At 48.4% G+C, this 19,683-nt stretch overlaps 1 protein-coding gene across 1 annotated transcript in view; it reads right to left on the bottom strand.

Annotated features, from left to right (window-relative positions):
- Window positions 1–358: 358 nt before the first annotated feature.
- MTSS2 (MTSS I-BAR domain containing 2) overlaps window positions 359–19,683 on the bottom strand; it is a 77,669-nt gene continuing 58,344 nt past the window's right edge. Inside the window, exons 8-15 of the mRNA XM_048515340.1 lie at window positions 18,374–18,531; window positions 16,605–16,712; window positions 15,402–15,499; window positions 10,697–10,829; window positions 10,228–10,293; window positions 7,305–7,481; window positions 5,874–6,039; window positions 359–4,601 (exon numbers count right to left, since the gene is read on the bottom strand). Of these exons, the coding sequence (XP_048371297.1) occupies window positions 3,832–4,601; window positions 5,874–6,039; window positions 7,305–7,481; window positions 10,228–10,293; window positions 10,697–10,829; window positions 15,402–15,499; window positions 16,605–16,712; window positions 18,374–18,531 (1,676 nt within the window). The 3' untranslated portion in view covers window positions 359–3,831. The remainder of the gene's footprint in view (window positions 4,602–5,873; window positions 6,040–7,304; window positions 7,482–10,227; window positions 10,294–10,696; window positions 10,830–15,401; window positions 15,500–16,604; window positions 16,713–18,373; window positions 18,532–19,683) is intronic.

A 19,683-nucleotide genomic window follows, 5' to 3' on the forward strand; every position in this document is an offset into this window, starting at 1 on the left:
GAAGATGCCAGCCACTGATGCAGGCGAAACGTCAGGTGAGAATGCTGCTGGGAACAGGCGACATATACAGCCAGGAAACTTGGCCACAGCACCCAGTAATGAAATATATATTGGGTATGGACGGCTCAATCCTCGGGGAAAGGAAAAAAACTACTACACTGCAACAGCATTAACAATGTGCAGACCCCCTAACCCCATCCTTTTGGATCTGCCCCAAACAGTGGGAGGGAGCATGTGCTTCCCTCAAAGATGGGGTGGGCATTTTTTGCCCTGTACACTTCCTTTCTCAGGGAGGAGAAAGCAGGGGAAGAAAAGCACCCAAGCGGGGGAGGGGTGGAGAGAAGAGACCCCCTTTGTATTAATTACAGTACGACTTTTATTAATACTGGAATCTTCACAGTGCATTCGTTACTTGTAGCAGTGACTATTTTAAATGGAGGAGGGAGTTGGGGGTAGAATAATCCTTTCAAGTAAGAAAAAAAGTTGTGGGAAAGACTAGGGGAGTGCTAGAAGGGGCCAGGGAAATAAATTAAAAAGAGAGAAGGGGGGGGGGGGACAAGTTACAACAGCACCAGAATAGTTACGTCAGTTAAAAGACATTTTAAAGGAGGGTTGTTTTTTTCTCTGTACAAAAATGAAAAATAAAAAGCAAAATGCAAACATTTGTCACGGTTGTAATCTCTGGTCATGACACAGCATGGAGCAAACAGGAGGGCTGGCAAGTTAGAACTAAAATGTTATTACAACAGTCAAAAAGGAAGAGGGTTACATGAGAGGGTACCATCTCCCACCCCCTTCCCGGAACAGAGGGGGAGGCCAGGGTTTTTCGGCTTTGGAACTATGTACATCACCAGGAGCTGCTGTGTTTTGCCAGCACTGGGGGTAGGCATGGGGGGGGGGGGGGGGCAGGATCAGCCAGAGAACAGTGGAGGAGGAGGTGTGCTTCCTCAAAGGCCTCTAGCAGATGATTGTGCCCAGAATCCTGAGTGCCCAGTTACATATGCACAATTGTGGCTGTATGGTTTGTGGATTGATGCATGCGAACTCCTGCCAGAAATCACCACCTTGTCTGTCTTGAACTTTGCTGAGTTTGGATTATATTATGCAAATTCACCTAAACCTCACATTTGTCAACAGTCATTTCAAACCTGGTGGAGGGCTTTTCTAAGTTTCAACCAACTCCCATTTTACCATGTGCGCAATGCAGTTTCCTTTCGAACTGGGGTCTTTGGCCTGTTCAAGAGAATTGTGGCTAACAAAAAATATAACTTGGGCTGGCACCATCTCCTACCTATGTAGGGCAACTGGAGATTAGCTGGTGCTCATGCTCTTATCCTGGCATCAGACAGCCAAACTCTTTCCTGCTTTCAGTCCTGCTTTCAACACCTACCCCCTTCAATTCCATCTCATTTCTCCAACAAGCTAGCTTCCAGCACATCTTTTCTAGCCAAACAAAGGGAAAAGCCAGCTCCCCCCCACACCTGAAACACACACGTCTACCTTCATATAAGCCATCTGCCTTTCTCCTCTGCTTTCTGCCTCCTCGCCCTTTTGCTTTTCAGGACTGTTTCCTCATCCCAGCATCACATTCCATTTTGCCAACAGCCTTAAATCCTCGACTTTCTTGGGGAGCCAGGCACACAGGAGCCAGACACTCCACTTACGGAAAAGATCAGTTGATGCACCCTTTGGCCTGGCTGATGAGCCTCCAGGCAGACTGTCCTTTCTTCTTCAGCTCTAGACCTCACTGGAGCAGTTGGAGCCTCTGCAGCCATGCCTGACATTACTTCTGCCCTGCCTATTCAAAAAGTGTGCCTCAAGGGCAGCAGAACAGGTGAGCCAATTCCTAAGGCAAGAAATACCAAGATGAGACTTGCTTGAGCAGCAGGCAGGCTGCTCTGACCCAACTGGTGAAATGCCGGTATACGCCCATTGCTCAAGACTTAAAGTTAAGGGCCGCATGTCGCCTGGGAACTGGTCAGCTCAACAGTCTGTACCCCATACCTTGGGCCCATCCAATCTGAATCACATGTGGGATTCAGTCACTCCTGGAGAAACCAAACTGGGTTTAGACTGAGAGCCCTCTGTGACCAAGGCCTGCTCCTTCTGAGTCCTCGGCGGTGAGTAAAGCATCTGCATCAGCGGCTCACCTTTAATACTTTGTGTCGTGAAACATTTGCAGGGTCTACTGATTATCAAAATTATGTTCCATTTTGCACCCCAAATGAGGAATGTGATGTGGAACCAGGGACGCCATATCTTTTTCCCATTGTTTCTGAAGTCCAAACTTTGGAGGGGGAGCAGATCCATTCCACCCCCCTGCCGCCGAACAATCCTCTCTGCTTTTTTTAACACATTCACTCCTACTCATCAGCTATGCAGATATTCTGTTTCTTCCCATCTTTTTTAAAAAAAGTCACTACAGTTTTACAGCCAATGAACATTCATAGAAGGGAAAGTTTCTGAATGGGTAATGTACTTTGGCAATGCCGCCAGCAGCAGCCACAGAGCTCACCCTAAACTAATCACAAGGGGCCCTCTCTCATCAGACCTGTCAAAAATACCTCTTAAAAAGCAGCTCCCCAGCCATCCATGTTCACCTGAGCCAAAGTCAAGAGCTTCAGCTTCTGGTGTGGCACCTATCCAAGAATGAACTCACACACAAGAACAGTTTCACCCTTGTGAGAGAGACTCTCGGCCCACACACTGGACTTAGCACAGGCACCCCTCTTCCACTTGCCTGGGAGCCTCTTTCACCCCTCTTTCAGCCCAGTACTACTGATCGCCACCTCCACCCACACCTACTTACAGCTCCTCAGCCACATGCGTTCTCTGGCCACACTTGCATCCCAGGGCACTGTCGCCATGGGTCTATGGAAAGATTTGGGCTAGGCATTGCAGGCGTCTCTGGCAAGGCGGCGGCAGCCTGCCTCTTGGCTTTCCTGAATTGCTGCTGTGTAACCCCCAACAGGGGCCTGGCAGAAAGACAAGCAGCCCGGTTCAAACCAGAAACCACCCATCCGATTCCCAACGGCACCACCAGGACCGACGCAGACAAAGATTTTGTGCCCGTGACTCTGCCAAAAGTGTAGCCGCACCCAGATGGGAAGTGTGAGGCTCCTTCCACTGGACAGTCACATTCTCACGAGGCTCCTGTTCACAGCTGCTTTTCCAGCCCGAAGTCCGGCTGTGTTACGAGGAGCCATCTTTTAACAGGGCCAAATTATCTGGGAACGTTGATGTAACCACCTAGGAAGTCTTTTCTTTTTTTTTTGAACCAGAGGATACCAAAAAAAGATGATCGAAACACAGAAAAGACAATGGTGGAGGGAAGGACTCAGCACAGGACTTAACGGTGTATCCGTTCAGAAGAGGCACGAGTGCTTTTTGCAGAAGACAGTCTTGCCTTGCACTACAGCTGCATGTGTGATGCATGCCCAACAGTTGATAAATTCGGTCCAGGTTTTCACTCCTCCCTGACAAAACATATAACAACACAGATTGCCTCTGGGTGGTGCTGGCAGAAACTGATTTTTAAAGTCAGGAAGAAGGTGCAGAACAGGGAAAGGAGAGGAAACCTGGGAGGGTGACCTTTGAAAAACAGTATATAAAATAGGCTCCAACCAGTGCCAGGCTGTACCCTTCGGAGCATGTTCGCGAAGGTGTGTTTCGTTTCAGACTCCATTTAATTCTAGCCTTTGACGCTATGTCCATAAAGTGGCTTTGCCTTTTTTGTGGTTGGTTCTCTTTCATCTTTTTCGTCGTGGTGGTTGTTCCTGGTTCAGTCCTGACCCCATGCAGGGCAGAAGATGGGCAGCTGGAAAGGGGCCATCACAAAATCCGTGGGGCTGACCTATCATTGGTGATGGTCCTGCGAAGGCGCACCCCCCGGCGGATTGCTACTAACATGTCTTCAGCAGGGGGGTCACTTGAGGCTGCCGGGGGAGGAACGGGTGTCTCTTCCCCGGGGCCAAGGCCAGACAACGCGGTCGGAAAGGGGAACTGGCCCTCCCCAAGCGCATGCGCACTGGCCACCAGCTCACCGATCTTTTCCACCAGGCTGTGGCGGTTGGCTGCCAGCTGCTGGTCCTCTTCCTCCGTGGAGAGGTGCTGCCCGGCCCCAGCATATACCGAGATCTCCATGATGTTGCTGCCCCAGGCTGTGTTGGGCAGGCTGAGCCTCTTGGGTGAGGCTTTGGAGAAGTCCATAGGATTAGGTGAGGCATCGTCGGCATAGAACACGCATTCCTCACTGCCCACTCGGGTGGGGCCAGTGTATCCAGGGGAGTCAGGCACCGTGGGGGTCTTGACGGGGACAATGGGTGGTCTGATGGGAATGGGACCGGCGTTGGAGAGGGTTCGGCGTACCGTGGGCTTAGTGGAAGGCGTGCGACGGATGGTGGCCACGCCCGGAGTGGTACCCGATGGCAGGGCAGTGCCGGTGGGCAGGCCAGCGGTAGAAGCAGGTCGCTTGGTCTGAATCATGCGGCGGTAGTTCTGGGCAATGTTGCTGTTGCGAGGGATGGTCGAGGACTTGTCAAAATCGCTCTGACTCTCGCCTTCGGCGTCACCGTTGACTGAATAGCAGTCGTAATCTGAACCTATGAGGGAAGACACAGAACAGAGCAGGTTGGTATTGTCTACTCTGACCGGCAGCTGCTCCCAAGGTTCTCAAAAGCAGGTCTTTTTAATCACTTGATATTTGAGCCTTTTACTTGGGAGATGCTGGGGAACAAATGTGGGACCCTCTGCATACAAAACGGGGGCTCTGCCACTAAGCTATGCCCCCTCCTCACTCAGCTCCACTCTTATGCCTGCAGTCTAACTGAGGACATTCTGAGCTCAGGATTTCTCTTCGCTACTAACTGGGAAGGCTGGAGGTGACCGGAGGGCAAAATGCTAGAAGGAGCAGAGCTAGTCTGTTAGCTTGCTTAGTCATTTCATTCATCTGTACCTATACTGTACATCAATAAACCATCCCATTCAGTTCAATAAAGCGACAGACCCTTCTCTTGCAAACAGAAAAGGAAGTAAAAAAGGATGCAGATTTTCAGGCGTCAGCCTCTGTCCTCTTCTCAAGAGGCCAACCAATGAAATGGACACAGAAGACATTTAAAACACATTTTTTTAAAAAATAAACCAAGAACTAAGTGTTTTAATCTAATGAAATGTGCAGGAGCAGAGATAAGAGTCCTGGTGGATTGTGCCAACCACAGTGCACTAAAGACAGTCAGTGTGGTATAGCAGTTAGGATGCTGGATGAGGGATCTGAGAGACTTCAGTTTGAATCCTCACTGCCATGGAAGCTGGCTGGGTGACCTTGAGCTGGTCACTTACTTATCCTCTCCAAGGGAGAATGACATCCATTGCCCTGAACTCCTGTACTAAACATTGATAAAACATTTGAACTTTACTGCAGGTTATTATGGTTGAACACCATTTCTAGAATTCTTACCAAAATAGGCAGCACTTTTTAAAAACACTATTTGTTGATCAGCAATATTTATGGGTATGTTCTCTATGCAGCAACTCTCAATAGGGCTAGTTCTCTGCAATATGCATTTTGTTAGTTCGCACAAAGTCCTGTCACTGTATTTTATGGCTTCTGGTTGCAAAATGGAGCCTTGCATGGAAAAGGACAGCATGTTTTCCAATCCACTATGGATCTTATCCTCCACCCCAAAGTCCTCTCTTTTCCTCACTGCAAAGGCCTCTAAGCTGTTTTACTTTCTGCTGGTGCCAAGAATTCTGTGCCACCACCCCTTCCGCACATTGTCCTTGTGCCCACAATAGCCACCCTCTGGAACACCACCAAGTCACTGGCCACGTCAAACTCCATTCCTTCCGCTGCTACATTCATGGGAGAAAAATACCTTGTGAGGGGATGGTGTCCTCGGAACAAGAGGGCGTGGTTGTCTGTGTGCTGTAGCCACTGGAGTACTGCAGGGAGTCCCGGCTGCTCTTCTGGTGCTCAAGGCTCAAGCCACGGGTCAGCACCATTGCCAAGTCACTGGCTGCTGGGGACACCTCCTCACCATGCTGGGAATGCAAAAACAAAAGGGGCTATTGAACAGCTAGGCCTGGCTCAGAGGAAAGCATGCCCCATCATCCCCCTGATGGATTTCAAGCCCAAAGAACAGCAGCTAACATGTTAAATTTATGTGTTTATAACCTCTATTTCTCCCCAGCAAGAACTCGGAAGAGCTTACACAGTTCTATTTTCCTCTATTTTACCTTCAAACAATTTTTCCATGTCATGTGCCAGGTTTTGCAGACCCCTGAATGTGGGGTATCGTGCAGAACCAACTGCACAAGACCTCAGTGGATTCTGCAGCCATACCTAGACAAGTGAGATTTCTGCAGAGTTGGCTATGGGTATGTCAAGCTGTTCATTCTACTGGGATTCTCAGGACCTTTCAGTGCCCTCTGAACCATCTAGCTCAGATGGGAACAGGGGCACATCTTTCCTAATCAAAAGCGGTTCCATCTTTCCTAATCAAAAAGGTCCATAAGGTGGTACTGGAAGACTAACACTCTACCCCCACTCTTTTAACCAACAGGGTACAGCAGGATTCCTTCTTGTTCCAGATGGTATTCAACATCTACACAAAAGGACAGCACATCTACACCCCTGGCACTGCCATATCTCTGGGAAAGAGTTACCTAGAGATCTGGACATGGTGCCATCAGTGCATTGTTGACCCATAACTCTGACCCCTTTCCTTCTTAAATCCAGGAAGATCATGGAAATCCATAATGGGCATCTGGTTACAGTAGAGAGCTGAATGCGAGTCAAAAAACTGAAACATGGTTCCATGTTTGGTGGCACAACTAATATGGAGTAAAGTCTACCACTATTTCTGGTAGGCCAGGTATGATGTCTGGGGGCACTGTCTGTATCCAGTGCTGCTGCCTGAACGGGTTGCAGAAGAGGTCAGAAGGAAGATCCGTTTACAACCGCACGTATCCTGGGAACATTCAGACTGGATGACAGAAAGACCTTCTATGTGTACTGGCCTTCCATAAGTGCCCCAAAACTCCAGCTGGAGCAGAATACAAGTTGCAGAGCTCTTAACTGAGGTCTCCTGCAGTGAGCATATTCCACCCATATTGTACCAAATGTACAAGATGCCTATCTGTTTCTGGACCCAACTCAAAGTGCCGGGGTGGGCTTTAAAACCCCCAAATCTGCATGTAGATAGCAGAGCCTGCAGGGCATGCCTCCAGCTCAACAAACCTGCCTGCGCCCTAAGATCAATTGTAGCCCATGGCCCTCTCCTCCCGCAAACTGCACCCGGTGGTACCTTGGCAGCGATGGTGGCTGGGGACATGCGTGGCCTCGATCCTTCCTCCAAACTGATGCCTGGATATCCCAGGGTGGCCGAGCCCATCTCTGCTTCCCGGAGATGCTCAACGCGGTCTTTCCTTCGCTGCAGTGTATTTGCCACTGGCTGCTCGTACAGAGTGGCTTTGGACCAATCCTGAAAAAGCAAAGAGAAGCTTGAGGCCCCAAAGCAAGACCTCTATAGAAGCAAACAACAGCGAGTATGTCAAAGGGCAGAGATAGGAGATGCAACTGGAAGGAGGGAGATGGGGTGTGTGTGGCAAAATGGCAGAAGGAGTAGAAGATCAAGGGGATCCATCGCAAAATGGTCTGGAAACCATTTTGCTTTGTTGGGCTGGCTGTGGTGGGTGTTTGATTTGCCTCTTGTTCAACAACAACAAAAAATCTTTTCCTACATGCACAAAAAGATTCAAGAGGAAGGCAAGGGATACCAGGCCATGCTTTGAAAATTTCCAGGCTGCCTTGTTGAGTGCCCAAAGCACCTGGCAATCAGATCCGGTCCTAACACTCAACAGCTTGCATGAAAGGTTCCCCCTCAGCCTGATCTGCAAGAAGGCCCGTCTCTTTGTTTTCTTTCATCTCTTTCAGCAAAAGACACTGTCCTAGCTTCTCTCCTGAGCCTCGTGGTTACCTGGGCACTGCCACAGCTGGGTAGGCAGTGCCTATGAAGAAGACTCTGGGCTTCTGGGTGGCTCAACTACAACTCTGGCGCTAGGCAGAAGCAAGAGTATACATGTCCCATACGTGTCCACGCTGAGGACTAGAAACCTTACTTTTTAAAGTAAGTGACAAAAAAACATCACGGTACAGCTGCATTCTGGCTTCTACTCCATCACTTACAATCAGCGGTAGGGCCTTTCCCCCAGGGGTCATCTCACTATCCAAATTATTATATAGTGGTGTTTTGGTGATGGAGGGGACTTTCCTCTCATGGCACCAACTGGAAGTAAGTACTCAGCCACAGCTAGGAGAAGAGGAAGCACATAGGATCTGCTGGTACAAAGGAAGACCCAGGCAATGAGCCCAAGACCCCAGCTCCAGACAAACAGAGTCTGTAAGCCATGTATGTTGGACGTCCATGCCCAAATTCAGCAAAAGATGTGGAGGGGAACCAGTGAGCCAGGGATCCCTTGCAGGGTGCGGCTACTGGTAGCTGAGTACGGGAGCCCTGCTGCGATGGAGAGAGCACGTGCACATGGTCAGGAGCTCTAGGATCTACAGTGGAACCTCGGTTTTCATTGGTAATCTGTCCGAAAAGAATCGATGAAAACCGAGGCAAACTTTTCCATAGGAATCAATGTAAATCCAATTGATCTGTTCTAGGCACTCTAAAAAACATACCAAAACACATTTTTGGTGAATGAACATAGTGTTTAATGCTGAAAACAGTAACAAACAATAACACTAGGACCAGCTTCAGAGCCAGTGGACGAATGCCGCACCAGAAAGCTGTCCAAAGAGGCCTGTTTCTGATGCCTCTTTAAGATTTGTCTGAAATGGGGCAAGACATCGTCATTAAACAAGTTGCAGACACAGCCTGCAACAGCTTTGTCCAGGTGATTTTTCTCCACAAACCCCTGCACCTTACTGCAAATCGATGAAAACCGAGGGAAATCAATGAAAACCGAGACAATTTTTTCACTGAAAAAAATCGATGAAAGCTGAAACCGATGAAAACTGAAGGCAATGAAAACCGGGGTTCCACTGTAATCTGGAGCTTGCAAGTGTAGATGTAATTCAGTGGCAATGCCTCGTTTATAAAAACTGAACAAAGCTTACATTTTTAACTTCCATCTGTTCTCATGGAAAAAGAACTAGCCTCTTTCCCTACATGCTGGCGGGGCTGATGGGAATCACAGATCATGAGCACTTGGAGGGCCAGAGTTTGATACCCCGCTCTAGAGATTGATGTCTAGTAGAGCACAGGCTGAGGGTAACTAAAATTCACATTGGGAAGCCCTTCTCCTCCTTCACTGGCACAGCACTGAGGGAAAGGAACTCTGCACATGCACAAAGGAACCCACACTGTTCTGGAGCTGAGCTGTTGCACTGGGGAAAAAAGACTCCAAAGCACACTCTACACAGGCGTGGGGGCCACCTGTTTCTGTCTCAAATAAAGCTACAGCATTAAGACAGATCACAGTAGTTCTTGAAACCAGAGCTTCAAAAACCTGAGGCACCCACTCAAGTCTTTATTATCCTTCTTGGCAGGGGAGGGAGAGAAATGTCCTGTCCTTTGGGTACAACAGAGAGATTTGGCAAACAGCACAGAACAGAGGCTCTTGCACATGAACGCCCCTGAGGAGAGCCTCTGAGGTTAGCTGTCGTTATCTGTACAAATGGTTCTGAGCCGGCAGGGACCCACTGCTCTTGTCTCTTCCAGGGAAGGCAAATTCTTAGACTAGGGGGCTCCAGCCATTGTTGAGCTTGAAGATGCTTCTACCATTCTGAGAACACTCAGTGGCCACCACAACAAAATGGCTGCCACGGGGTGGGTGGGACTGATCACAGAGAGGCTGACATGGGCCAAATGCCCAAACACAAAACGCTGGGCGGTTCAGGAGCTTCCAAGCCTGGCTCTCCTTGACAATAAAGGCAGCTGTTTCTGAAGTGGAGCTTCAGCCAGACAACAAGTGACACCTCCCGAGCTCTTCTGAAGCACCTCCAGTGAAGAAGAGGACAGCCAGGCTTGGTTCTTTGCTCTGGGGGCACCAGCAAACACACCGGTGGGGACCATGCTGGGGATCACTGGAAGAAGGCAAACTGGAAAAGCAGTAGGCCAAAACCCATGGGAGGTGAGAAAGGGGGCGGGCAGCTCTTGTTCTCATCTTGGAGGAGATAGCCTTGGAGGGTCTAGAGCGGGCCCACCGTAAGATACACACCAGACTGAGGCTTCTTCGGGAGCTTCCTTCAGTCCTGGCCCCATGAGCTACATTCAGAGGTTTCCACTGAAACATAGTAAGAAACCACGGTGAAGAGAACCCGCAGCCCAATGCGATCCGTCTGCACACTGAATCAATCTGCATGGGGGGAAGGGGGTGGTTCGTGGCAGCGCAATGGGCAGAGCTGCACAAGAAGCCAGAATCACACCCGATCATTAGACACAAAGCACAAAGCCAGCCAACAAGAGGTGGGAGCAGATCAGGGGTGAAAATGAAGGGGGAGGACAAGGTTAATGTAGGTCTGTTTCCCAAGGGATCCAGGGCATGCGAAGAGTGGCAGAGCACCGGAAAGGGTGTTCTAGCGTCCTGGGTATGAGGCAGGGTGAAAGCCGAAAGGGAAAGAGGTTGCCAGTTCAAGCGTCACCCTTTCCCCACCTGACCACACCCCTACAGTTGCGCTAGCACTAACCGAGGTCGGGGAGTTGCATTCACTAACAGACTGGCAGGTTTCTGAGGCCTCGGACGAAGCGGAGCTGGAAGACTTCTGCCATGCCCAAAGTCCGATCAGCAGGAGCAAATGCAGAGAAGGAAAAGAGAAGAGACTTGGTTATGCAGCTGTGGGCGACAAGCAGCAGGCAGAGAGACAGAGAGAGAGAGAAGTCCTCCTCGAGCACAGGGCAGCTGGTTTCTACACTCCCGCAACAGCTGGTAGGCAGCACAAATGCCAGAGGAGCCGTACGTGCACTCACTGAAGACCCACAGCATGCATTTCCAGACCCCTGGTATGAGGAGGGTGGGAAGCAGGGAAACATACGTACAGGGCCAAGGACAGGAGGAAACGGAGCTACTGAGGTTCAGTGGCCGAGACCCCTCAGGGAAGTATAAAGCAGCGCAGGTCCGGCAATTCTGCTGCTAATTTATTTTATTAAACTTATAGGCCGCCTTATCCCCGAAGCTGGCCACACTCAAAGGCTGTGGGCGCTACATGGCTGTTAAATCAAACAGCAGAGTATCGCACATTACAAAACATAGAATACCTAAAATCATTAAAACCTAAGCAGCAGTTTACAACAATAAAAGCTATAAATTAAACAGCCCAATTTATGGGGCAAAGTTGTTTAAACAGGCGCCCAATCGAAGGCCAAAGGAAAAGGAGGGAGGAAGTAGGCAGGGCCTGTGATGGAATCAATAAATAAATAAGGCCCGGCCATAACAGGATGGAAATGGCAGTCTCAATTTCGGTTTTGAGTACAATTTCAGTAGGTTTTGAGTACAATTTTGAGTACAATTTCAGTAATGAAATTTCAGTAATGAAAACTCAGGTTTTGAGTACAATTTCAGTAATACCTTTTTCACATCTATAAGTCAATACCTAGATTCCCCACTTCCTCCCCAGCCAGCCCCCAATTCAGCCAATGCCTCAGGAAGGTATTTCACAGGGCTTCATTCTTATTAATCATTTATATAAACATTTCATATGCTGAAATATTTCCAAACCATCATTTCAAAAAAGTCAGATGCTGCTCCAAGCAATTTAAGGCATGTGTGCTCTTGAGAGAGACCCAGGAGCCTGAGAGATTATGTTTTGGGCATTCCAGAAAAAGTTAAGATTCTGCAACTAGACAAGGAAGCCCTCGAAAATACAGAGAGGATGTGTTTTGCCATTCCTGAAGAACGGATGCAATCTTTTTTGGTGCCTGGGACCTGGCTTTGCTCAGGAAAAAAAGGCCGCTCCAGCCCTGACTTGTCTTTTTATTTATTTATTTATTTATTTTTTCGATTTATTATACCGCCCCATCCCCGTAGGGCTCTTTGATGACTTTCACACATTTTTGAGTAACACGCTCTCAGTACACTTTACCAGTAGTTTGCAACTGGATTTTCCCATTAAGGAAGATGGACTGTGTTGCCCACCAAACCCTGCCTTGGCAACATGGAATGCCCAACTACACTTGAGTCTCAAAGATGTCCAGTGGAAAGTTGGTACACCTGGTCCCTTTACAGTGTTTCCCACTCTTCTGCCTCGCTCCCCTCCCCCTTTATTCCTTCTTTTACCCCTGCTAATGCATCTGTTTCCAAAAGAGAAGACTGGCATAAAAAGAGACTCCTTCCCCTCCAAAAAAAATCCATCTCTGATTCAGTGTGTTCTAGTGGGGCCCTTGGGCAGGAATATGGCCTCTATGGCAGTGATGGCGAACCTTTTTGAGACCAAGTGCCCAAACTGCAATCCAAACCCCACTTATTTATTGCAAAGTGCCAACCCGGCAATTTAATCTGAATGCTGAGGTTTTAGTTTAGAAAAAATTGGTTGGCTCCCTCTTCCACCTGCTTGAGCAGGGGCCAGCCTGCTCTAGCCTCCAGTAAGTCACATGCGTACTGTTCTGTGCCTCTCCAGCATCTCTGCCTCCTCTGCGCCCACCCACCCTCACCCCCTTGGGCAGCAACCACCCGGAGCACAGGCACCAGGCTCATCAGCCAAGTCCTCCCTGCTCACCGCGGTGCGCGCACGTCGTGCTCAGTGGCCAAGGCCAGCCTAGATTTGTTTGTGTGGGGGTGATTTTCCGCCCCCCACATGACGAACCCTGTGTGTGCGTGCCCACAGAGAGGGTTCCGAGTGCCACCTCTGGCACCTGTGCCATAGGTTCGCCATCACTGCTCTATGGGATAAAAGTCCTCCCATTCTGAAAGTAGACACCTCAGGCGGATGAGACCGTCTTGTGCATTTCAGCACAAACCCTGCAAAACCAAGAAGGAAAAGGTGCAGCATTCCATGTGGCCAGCCTCTGTGCCCACCAACTCAGTGTGTTCCTCCTAAACCATGGAAGTGCAATTAAATGGATATGGGCAGACCACTTACAGCAAGGGTGTCCAACTCTGGGGCCCTAGATGTTCATGGACCATGATTCCCATCCGCTCCTGCCAGCATGGCCAACTGGGGTGCCATGAACATCTGGGATGCCAGAGTTGGACACCCCTGACTTGCCGTATAAGTCATTTGTGCTACTGCTGATCCTCTTGAAGCTTATCTTTGGACAGCGGATTTGGGGTGGAAACAGCAGAGGAATCATGGGCTCAGGATTGACAGGGAAGGGCAGGTTTCCTCTGGCTTACATTTTCTGTTCCTTTAAAGTTGCTTCCCGAGGGAATTTTAACCCTGACTGGAGTGGATGTCTGGGGGGGCGCTCCCGGTGAAGACGTATTTGGAGGAATACGCAGCATCCTGGGAAATGAGCCAGCTTCCGGGGAGTCATGGCGACGCAGACACTGGATATAGAGCGTGGGCCGCTGGCGGATTTCATGGCTATTAAAGCCCGACCGGCCGTGTGGTAATGACAGACGGAATTTGGTGAGTATTTTATTTGAGAACAGAAAAAGAAGGGCTACCCGCTAAAGCTACTAGCACCACTAAAAGGGTGGCAGGAGCAGACGACAGGGAGGAATCGCAGGCAATAGCAGGCCAGCTGGAATGACCTAAATGCTTGGAGAGAAGTGCAGGAGATGCAGAAGGAAGGAAATGACCACTTTAAAACAAAGATCCCTCTGTGTATAGGAGGAGGAAAGAAGGACAAGGTAGCCTAGATAGGGGGGCTGGTCCACCTCCGCCCATCCAGTTTCAAGGTTGCCCGGCCTTCCAGGCTTATAACGTCATTCCGACTGCTTACGGTCCTACCTCAGCTGCATTATTACAGTAATGATTACAAAGCATTTGACCTTTACTTCAGTCCCCTTCCATAGCAGGTGATCTACAACCAATGATTCATAAACCTCGCACAGCCTCCTCTGCCAAACGCTGGCCAGAATAAGTGCACACCAAGCACAAAAGCATTGCCAGGGAGTAGCTTCGTGTTTCGGCACTTCTTGCAAACAGTTCCAAGGGACACCAAGCCTGAATCCAAGAGTTTGACTTTGTCCCTCCCAGACCACGTGAGTCCCACCGTGACACGACAGGCCCGATCAAAAAAGAGGTGCTGGTGGGACAGAAGACCTAGTGGTGTGAAGCCACACATGCTGAGTGACTCATCTAAACCAGCCCTCCCCCCAAGTGTGCAACATCAATGCAAAAGAGATCTGTAGCTCAGGTGGGCATTTCACTGGCTTGCTAACGTTGCCCAGTTTTAAGGAGCCACTGGGTGAGTGCAAAGTTACACAAGTAGGATCCTGCACCCCACCACAGCGATGCCTGTATCAAGCCACAACTGGGCAGGCAGGAAGCTTTCACCACAGGGTAACTCAGTCAGGAGACGGCCTTTTCACCTCAGAGACACCTAAGAGCTGTTTAACACTAAGTTGCTATATGCTGTAGTCTTTGTTATAGAAGAGGAAGCCGCCATCTATGTCCACTTGGATTATTTGTTAGGTTAGGACTATTGATATTTTTGTTAAATGGTGGTATTATTATGCTGGTATGTCCTTTGCTATGTGTACTGTTATGATTATTGTTACCTTTGGTGTTGTGTGGTTTCTGGGCTGCATGGCCGTGTTCTAGTAGCATTTTCTCCTGACGTTTCGCCTGCATCTGTGGCTGCAATCTTCAGAAGATCAGATCCTCTGAAGATGCCAGCCACAGATGCAGGCGAAACATCAGGAGAGAATGCTACTAGGCTCTGACCATGGCTGGCTCCTATAACACCCCAGTGATTCCGAGTGCATTTGAAAGCGTAATTACTGCGAGAAAGCCTTCGACAATATATTGTTACCTTGTTGTTTACATAGTTACATCATATTCTAATGTGCTATGTTTATTGATGTTTTCCATTTTGTGATAGTATGCTTATGGTATTTTAATAATGTGTAGTTATGGTTATTGCTAATTGTTGATTATATTACTCATGTCTTTTGGTTCTTAATATTTTGCCATTCATAATGTTATGCTTATTTGATGTTGATTGACTATGCCTAACTGAAGTTTATGTTATGACTATTGATATTGTCACTCTTCTTGTACAGGGCCCTGAGCCTTTTGGGAGAGGGTGGTATATAAATTAAATACACGATACAATACGACAACTGAAGGAAGCTCCTTCATGATGGGATTATGGTCTATCGCCACAGAGCTTCAGAAAGCATCCACAAGCACCCCAAAAGCCACCATAGGCTTCTCCGCATGGCTTCCATTCTGCTTTCCTGTCTCTTGAACAGCAAGCCCTATCGCATTCCAGATGCAACAAACTTACCTGCACATGCTAGACTTGCGGGATCCAGAACTGCTAGGAGATGACGGTGGAGTCTGGTAAGACCAGCTGTAGTCGGAGCCCTTCAGATCTTTGATCACCTGAGAAAGGTTTCACGTGGCAAATACATTACATTAAAAAAAACTGCTTCATTTCTATCCTACTTACATTAGACACGATGTCTTTACTCTCAGCCTTTAGCTTCTAGCATCTTATCTGTAAGATAGGTTAGGCTGAGAGCGTACGGCTGCCCCAACCGCATCTACCAAGCTCCCATGGCAGAGTAGGGATTCAAACCTAGATGTCAGGCCTGCGCTATGCTTGGCTTGGCAGCTCGCTTGTACACAGCAATAGTGCTTAACTGCTACTTCTTATCGGCCTTCCTGAGGGAGTAGCCTGCCTGTCCCCAAAACAATGTCTCTTTCTCGCTGTCCTTTCACATGCTGATATTATGGCAATGCGAGGTGGGGGGGGGGGGGGTTCTGGGTTGAGTCAAACTGTAACTTACAGGTATATACTGGGGGCCAGAGAGCCAAACCTCAGTCTCGGTTATCTGGCCATTGGGCTGACACAGTGTTCTAATAAAGCTCTTGAACCATTCTTGAGACTTGTTATTGACTGGGGTAACAGACCCTGACACTAGATGTTCTTTCTTTCTTCAGGATCCCAGTCCAATTTACGCTGGTCCCGGAGTCTTAACCACAAAGCACTGGCAGCTTGGTCGTGGCTGAATTAGGTGCGTCTGTGCATCACTTTCCACGGCCAAGAAACGGTTGGCCAATCTTGGCTCATTCAGCCTTGCAGCAATAAGAGAGGCCAAGAGTCCTTTCAGATATATAATTATCGTGCCACCCACAAGGCCATTATAGGGCGAGTTGATCAAAACTGCTCCTGGAACTCTATTCATAACTCAATTCCCAGGTGCATTTGGGGCCTGATTGGGATTAGGACCGTGGTACATAGGAAGAGAAGGCTTAGAGTTTTCTCCCCTGCACTGCTTTCCTGACCTAAACTAGCCCCATGGATCCTATATTTACCCTGCTGTGGAAACTTACTTAACTCTCCTTATAGGAGAGAAAGAGGGGTATAAATCCAAACTCTTCTTCTTCTAAATGGTCATTCTGACCCCTCCAGAATGGGGGCGAGAACCCCTCCAGCCACTCCTTTATATTGTGGTCCCCCACCCCCCACCCCATGTATTCTTACCTGTTCACTAGCTGGGGGCAATTTGTGAGGCTCTGCAGTCAGTACCACCAGATCATCAATAATGCCCTGCAGGTGGGTGATCTCCCCCAACATAGTAATCTCTCCATTCTGTAAAAGGCCAAAAAGAAGAACAGGTATTTGCTCCCCACTGGAGAAAAGTAACATTTATTTTTATGGAAGACATCCTTGAATCACAGAGTTCTGTTGATGCGGAGCATCAGACTCATCCCAGCTCTGTCCTCTTGCTTGGGGGAATAGTCATCAGGGCTGAGGGAGATGAAGCGCAACAAGCACCAGGACCAACCTAGGTACACAGGTAAACCAAACAACTCCCAGGGATGCCGAAACTCTAGGAGACACCTGACTCCACTATCTTGGAAAGAGCGCACTTGCCTACACAGAGGAAAGCTTAGGCTGCTCATGCTGGGAGATATTCCCATATGCAAGACTTTCCTTTCTGCTGTCTAACAGCTGCGCAAAGCACAGACACAGTTGTAAAGGAGAGCGGCAGCCATGTGTCTAAACCAGAGGTCTGCAACCTGCGACTCTCCAGATGTTCAAGGACTACAAATCCCATCAGCCTCTGCCAGCATGGCCAACATCTGGAGAGCTGCAGGTTGCAGACCCCTGGTCTAAACTAATCAGGAGGTGCGGGTGGGGGGCAGGGAAGGAATCTTCAGTCCAGATTAACCACTATATAACAGTGTGACGCTCAAATAACTAATATTTAATGTGATCAACTCTTGATCGTTTAATGTGCTTATGGGATGCAACTCAGCTTAATTAGTAAATTTAAATTTACCCAAAGTAGCCAAAAAGAAACCTTTGAGAGGCTTGGATACTGACTGAGACTGAAAACCCTGAAGCCTGGAGCTGTCTTCGATGGCTTCTGGGGGTTCTTCTCTCCCTTATCTGGATCTGACAGCTGCGGCTTCCCTTGTTCCCAAGCTGCTGAGCCCTGTGCCAATTAAATAGCGGATGCTCTGGCAATATAATGAGCAGGCCACACAGTGTGCAAAATGAATATTGTGTCCCAAAGCAACACTGGGTTCTGGGCCAAGGAATAATTATGTAAATACCTCCACACATGCACAAACATGCTTACTTCGCCCAACTGAAGCTCGGAAGCTTCCATCGGTGCAAAATGCAGTGGTAAAATTGCTGACCAGCACAAACCACAGCTAATGCATTCGGCCTGCATTTAAAGAGCTATGTCAATTCACAATGGAAAACAATTTAAAGCCCTAAAAGTTAGGGCCCTGGTTCAGATCTTTGGCAAAGTCTTTCCTCTGAGTACTCCCACTCCTGAAGGCACAGTGGATAACTATGCAAGGGGGAAGGGGTCTTTCCACATTTGGCCCTCCCTCTGGGGATTCCCCTCTTAGAATACCTCATTTAAAGCCTAGTCTTTCGGATTTTAGGTGACTGAGGAAAACATTTCCGTTCATTCTGTCATTTCATTTCATTTATTTTTTTGTTCAATTTCCTTGTTTTTTTACTGGATACCAATTTTTCTGGAAGCTGGACAGTAATATTTTAAACGGTTGATCTACTGGCAGTAACCTACCTTTGAAATTATAGCTGACAAACTTCTGGATTCCAGTTTACAAATTTACTGATTAATTAACATCACCGTTTGCCCTGATATCTCTTGTGTAAATGCAGGCCAAGAAAATCAGTGCAGTTCCACCAGGACTGGCAGGAAAAGGAGGTCACGTTAGAAAGGAAAAAAGCACAGTTTAGGTGAGGTGGGGGAGGAAGCCACGTACCACCACAGGTTGCAAGTAAGCAATGAAGGTGCAGAACCGGCCACGCTCCTCTATGAGGGCCTTGCGAACGGCCTGCTTTTCTGTCTCTTCCAAGAGGAGATACATATCACTGACGTCCTGGAGTGCGTTGTCCAGTTGTGGCTGCAGGTCCCCCTTCCCTGCAAGAGGAAGGCCGACACAAACACGTCACCCCCTCTTCACCCACCAGCCCCAAGACCCGTCCTAAAAGCCCACGTCTTTGGTAGGCCTTCCTTGGAATGGATATGGATTCTACAGCCATGGAGAGCATTGGGGAGAATAAAGTTGTCTTTGAGAGTGTGGAGTGGGAAAGGGAAGTTAACACCCCAGCCTAAGGGCAGAGATGCTTTCCCAAGTTTTTATTCACTTTCCCTGGTGTCATTTGGGTCTTCTGAGATCTGAAATGAATGGAGACTCCAAGCACAGTCGTCCTGGAAAGAAGGCCAGCACGACTAATCTCAGCTTCGACTTCCTCTCTCAGGAAGTCTGAGGAACGGATCTCTGTCACAGAATTTTTGCGACACCCTCAGAAAAGTGCCGCGTCATTTGCTCCTCAGGGTAGGGGGAAACAGTTACATTAAAATTTGCTTGAAGCCAGCCATACCACACGCAAGATTTAAAAGGGTTCAACATCCCTCGCAAAAAAAGAAAGAAAAAAGCACAACACTTTGTTCACAGGGCACACAAATCTCACTCCACAATCAACGTACTATACTTTTCTATGCTTGACATTGTGAGATGTCAGCTTTGCCTTTCACATACTTATTCCCTGCCTGATTCACACATGAAGGACTACACATGGTGGGCATGGGATCCCCACCCTCCCAACAGTCAGATGTGAGATGCAGGTTTTCCTCAATTCCCGTGCTCTATTTGGATTGGGGCCACATCACATATGAAGAAGGGGCTCCAACCATCTCCCATTGCTATTTTCCTAGCCTGGGACGAGAGGTGCCATTTGGCCCATGGAAGGCTATTTCAAGTTGGGGAAATAGCACAGGGGGAGACCCCTTTGCCACAAGCAATGCAGCCACAGTCCAAACAGAGATCTAAAATGTACAAGCAGAAATCTGAAGAGCACAGAGAAGGAATGATAGCACATTTCTTTTAAGTCACACCGTGACTGAGGGTATTTATTTTACCTTGACTGTTCAAACATTCCATCATATTGGTGCTTGTGAAGGTGTGCTCAGAATAAGTTAGGAAAAGTGTCGTTCATTTCCTGGCTCACACCCACATTGGGGCCATCTCAGAATTTGAGCTAGTTCTTTAATGCTAATGGGTTCCCAAAT

This window comes from Sphaerodactylus townsendi, linkage group LG14 (assembly GCF_021028975.2).
Source record: "Sphaerodactylus townsendi isolate TG3544 linkage group LG14, MPM_Stown_v2.3, whole genome shotgun sequence".
NCBI classification, from domain to species: domain Eukaryota; kingdom Metazoa; phylum Chordata; class Lepidosauria; order Squamata; family Sphaerodactylidae; genus Sphaerodactylus; species Sphaerodactylus townsendi.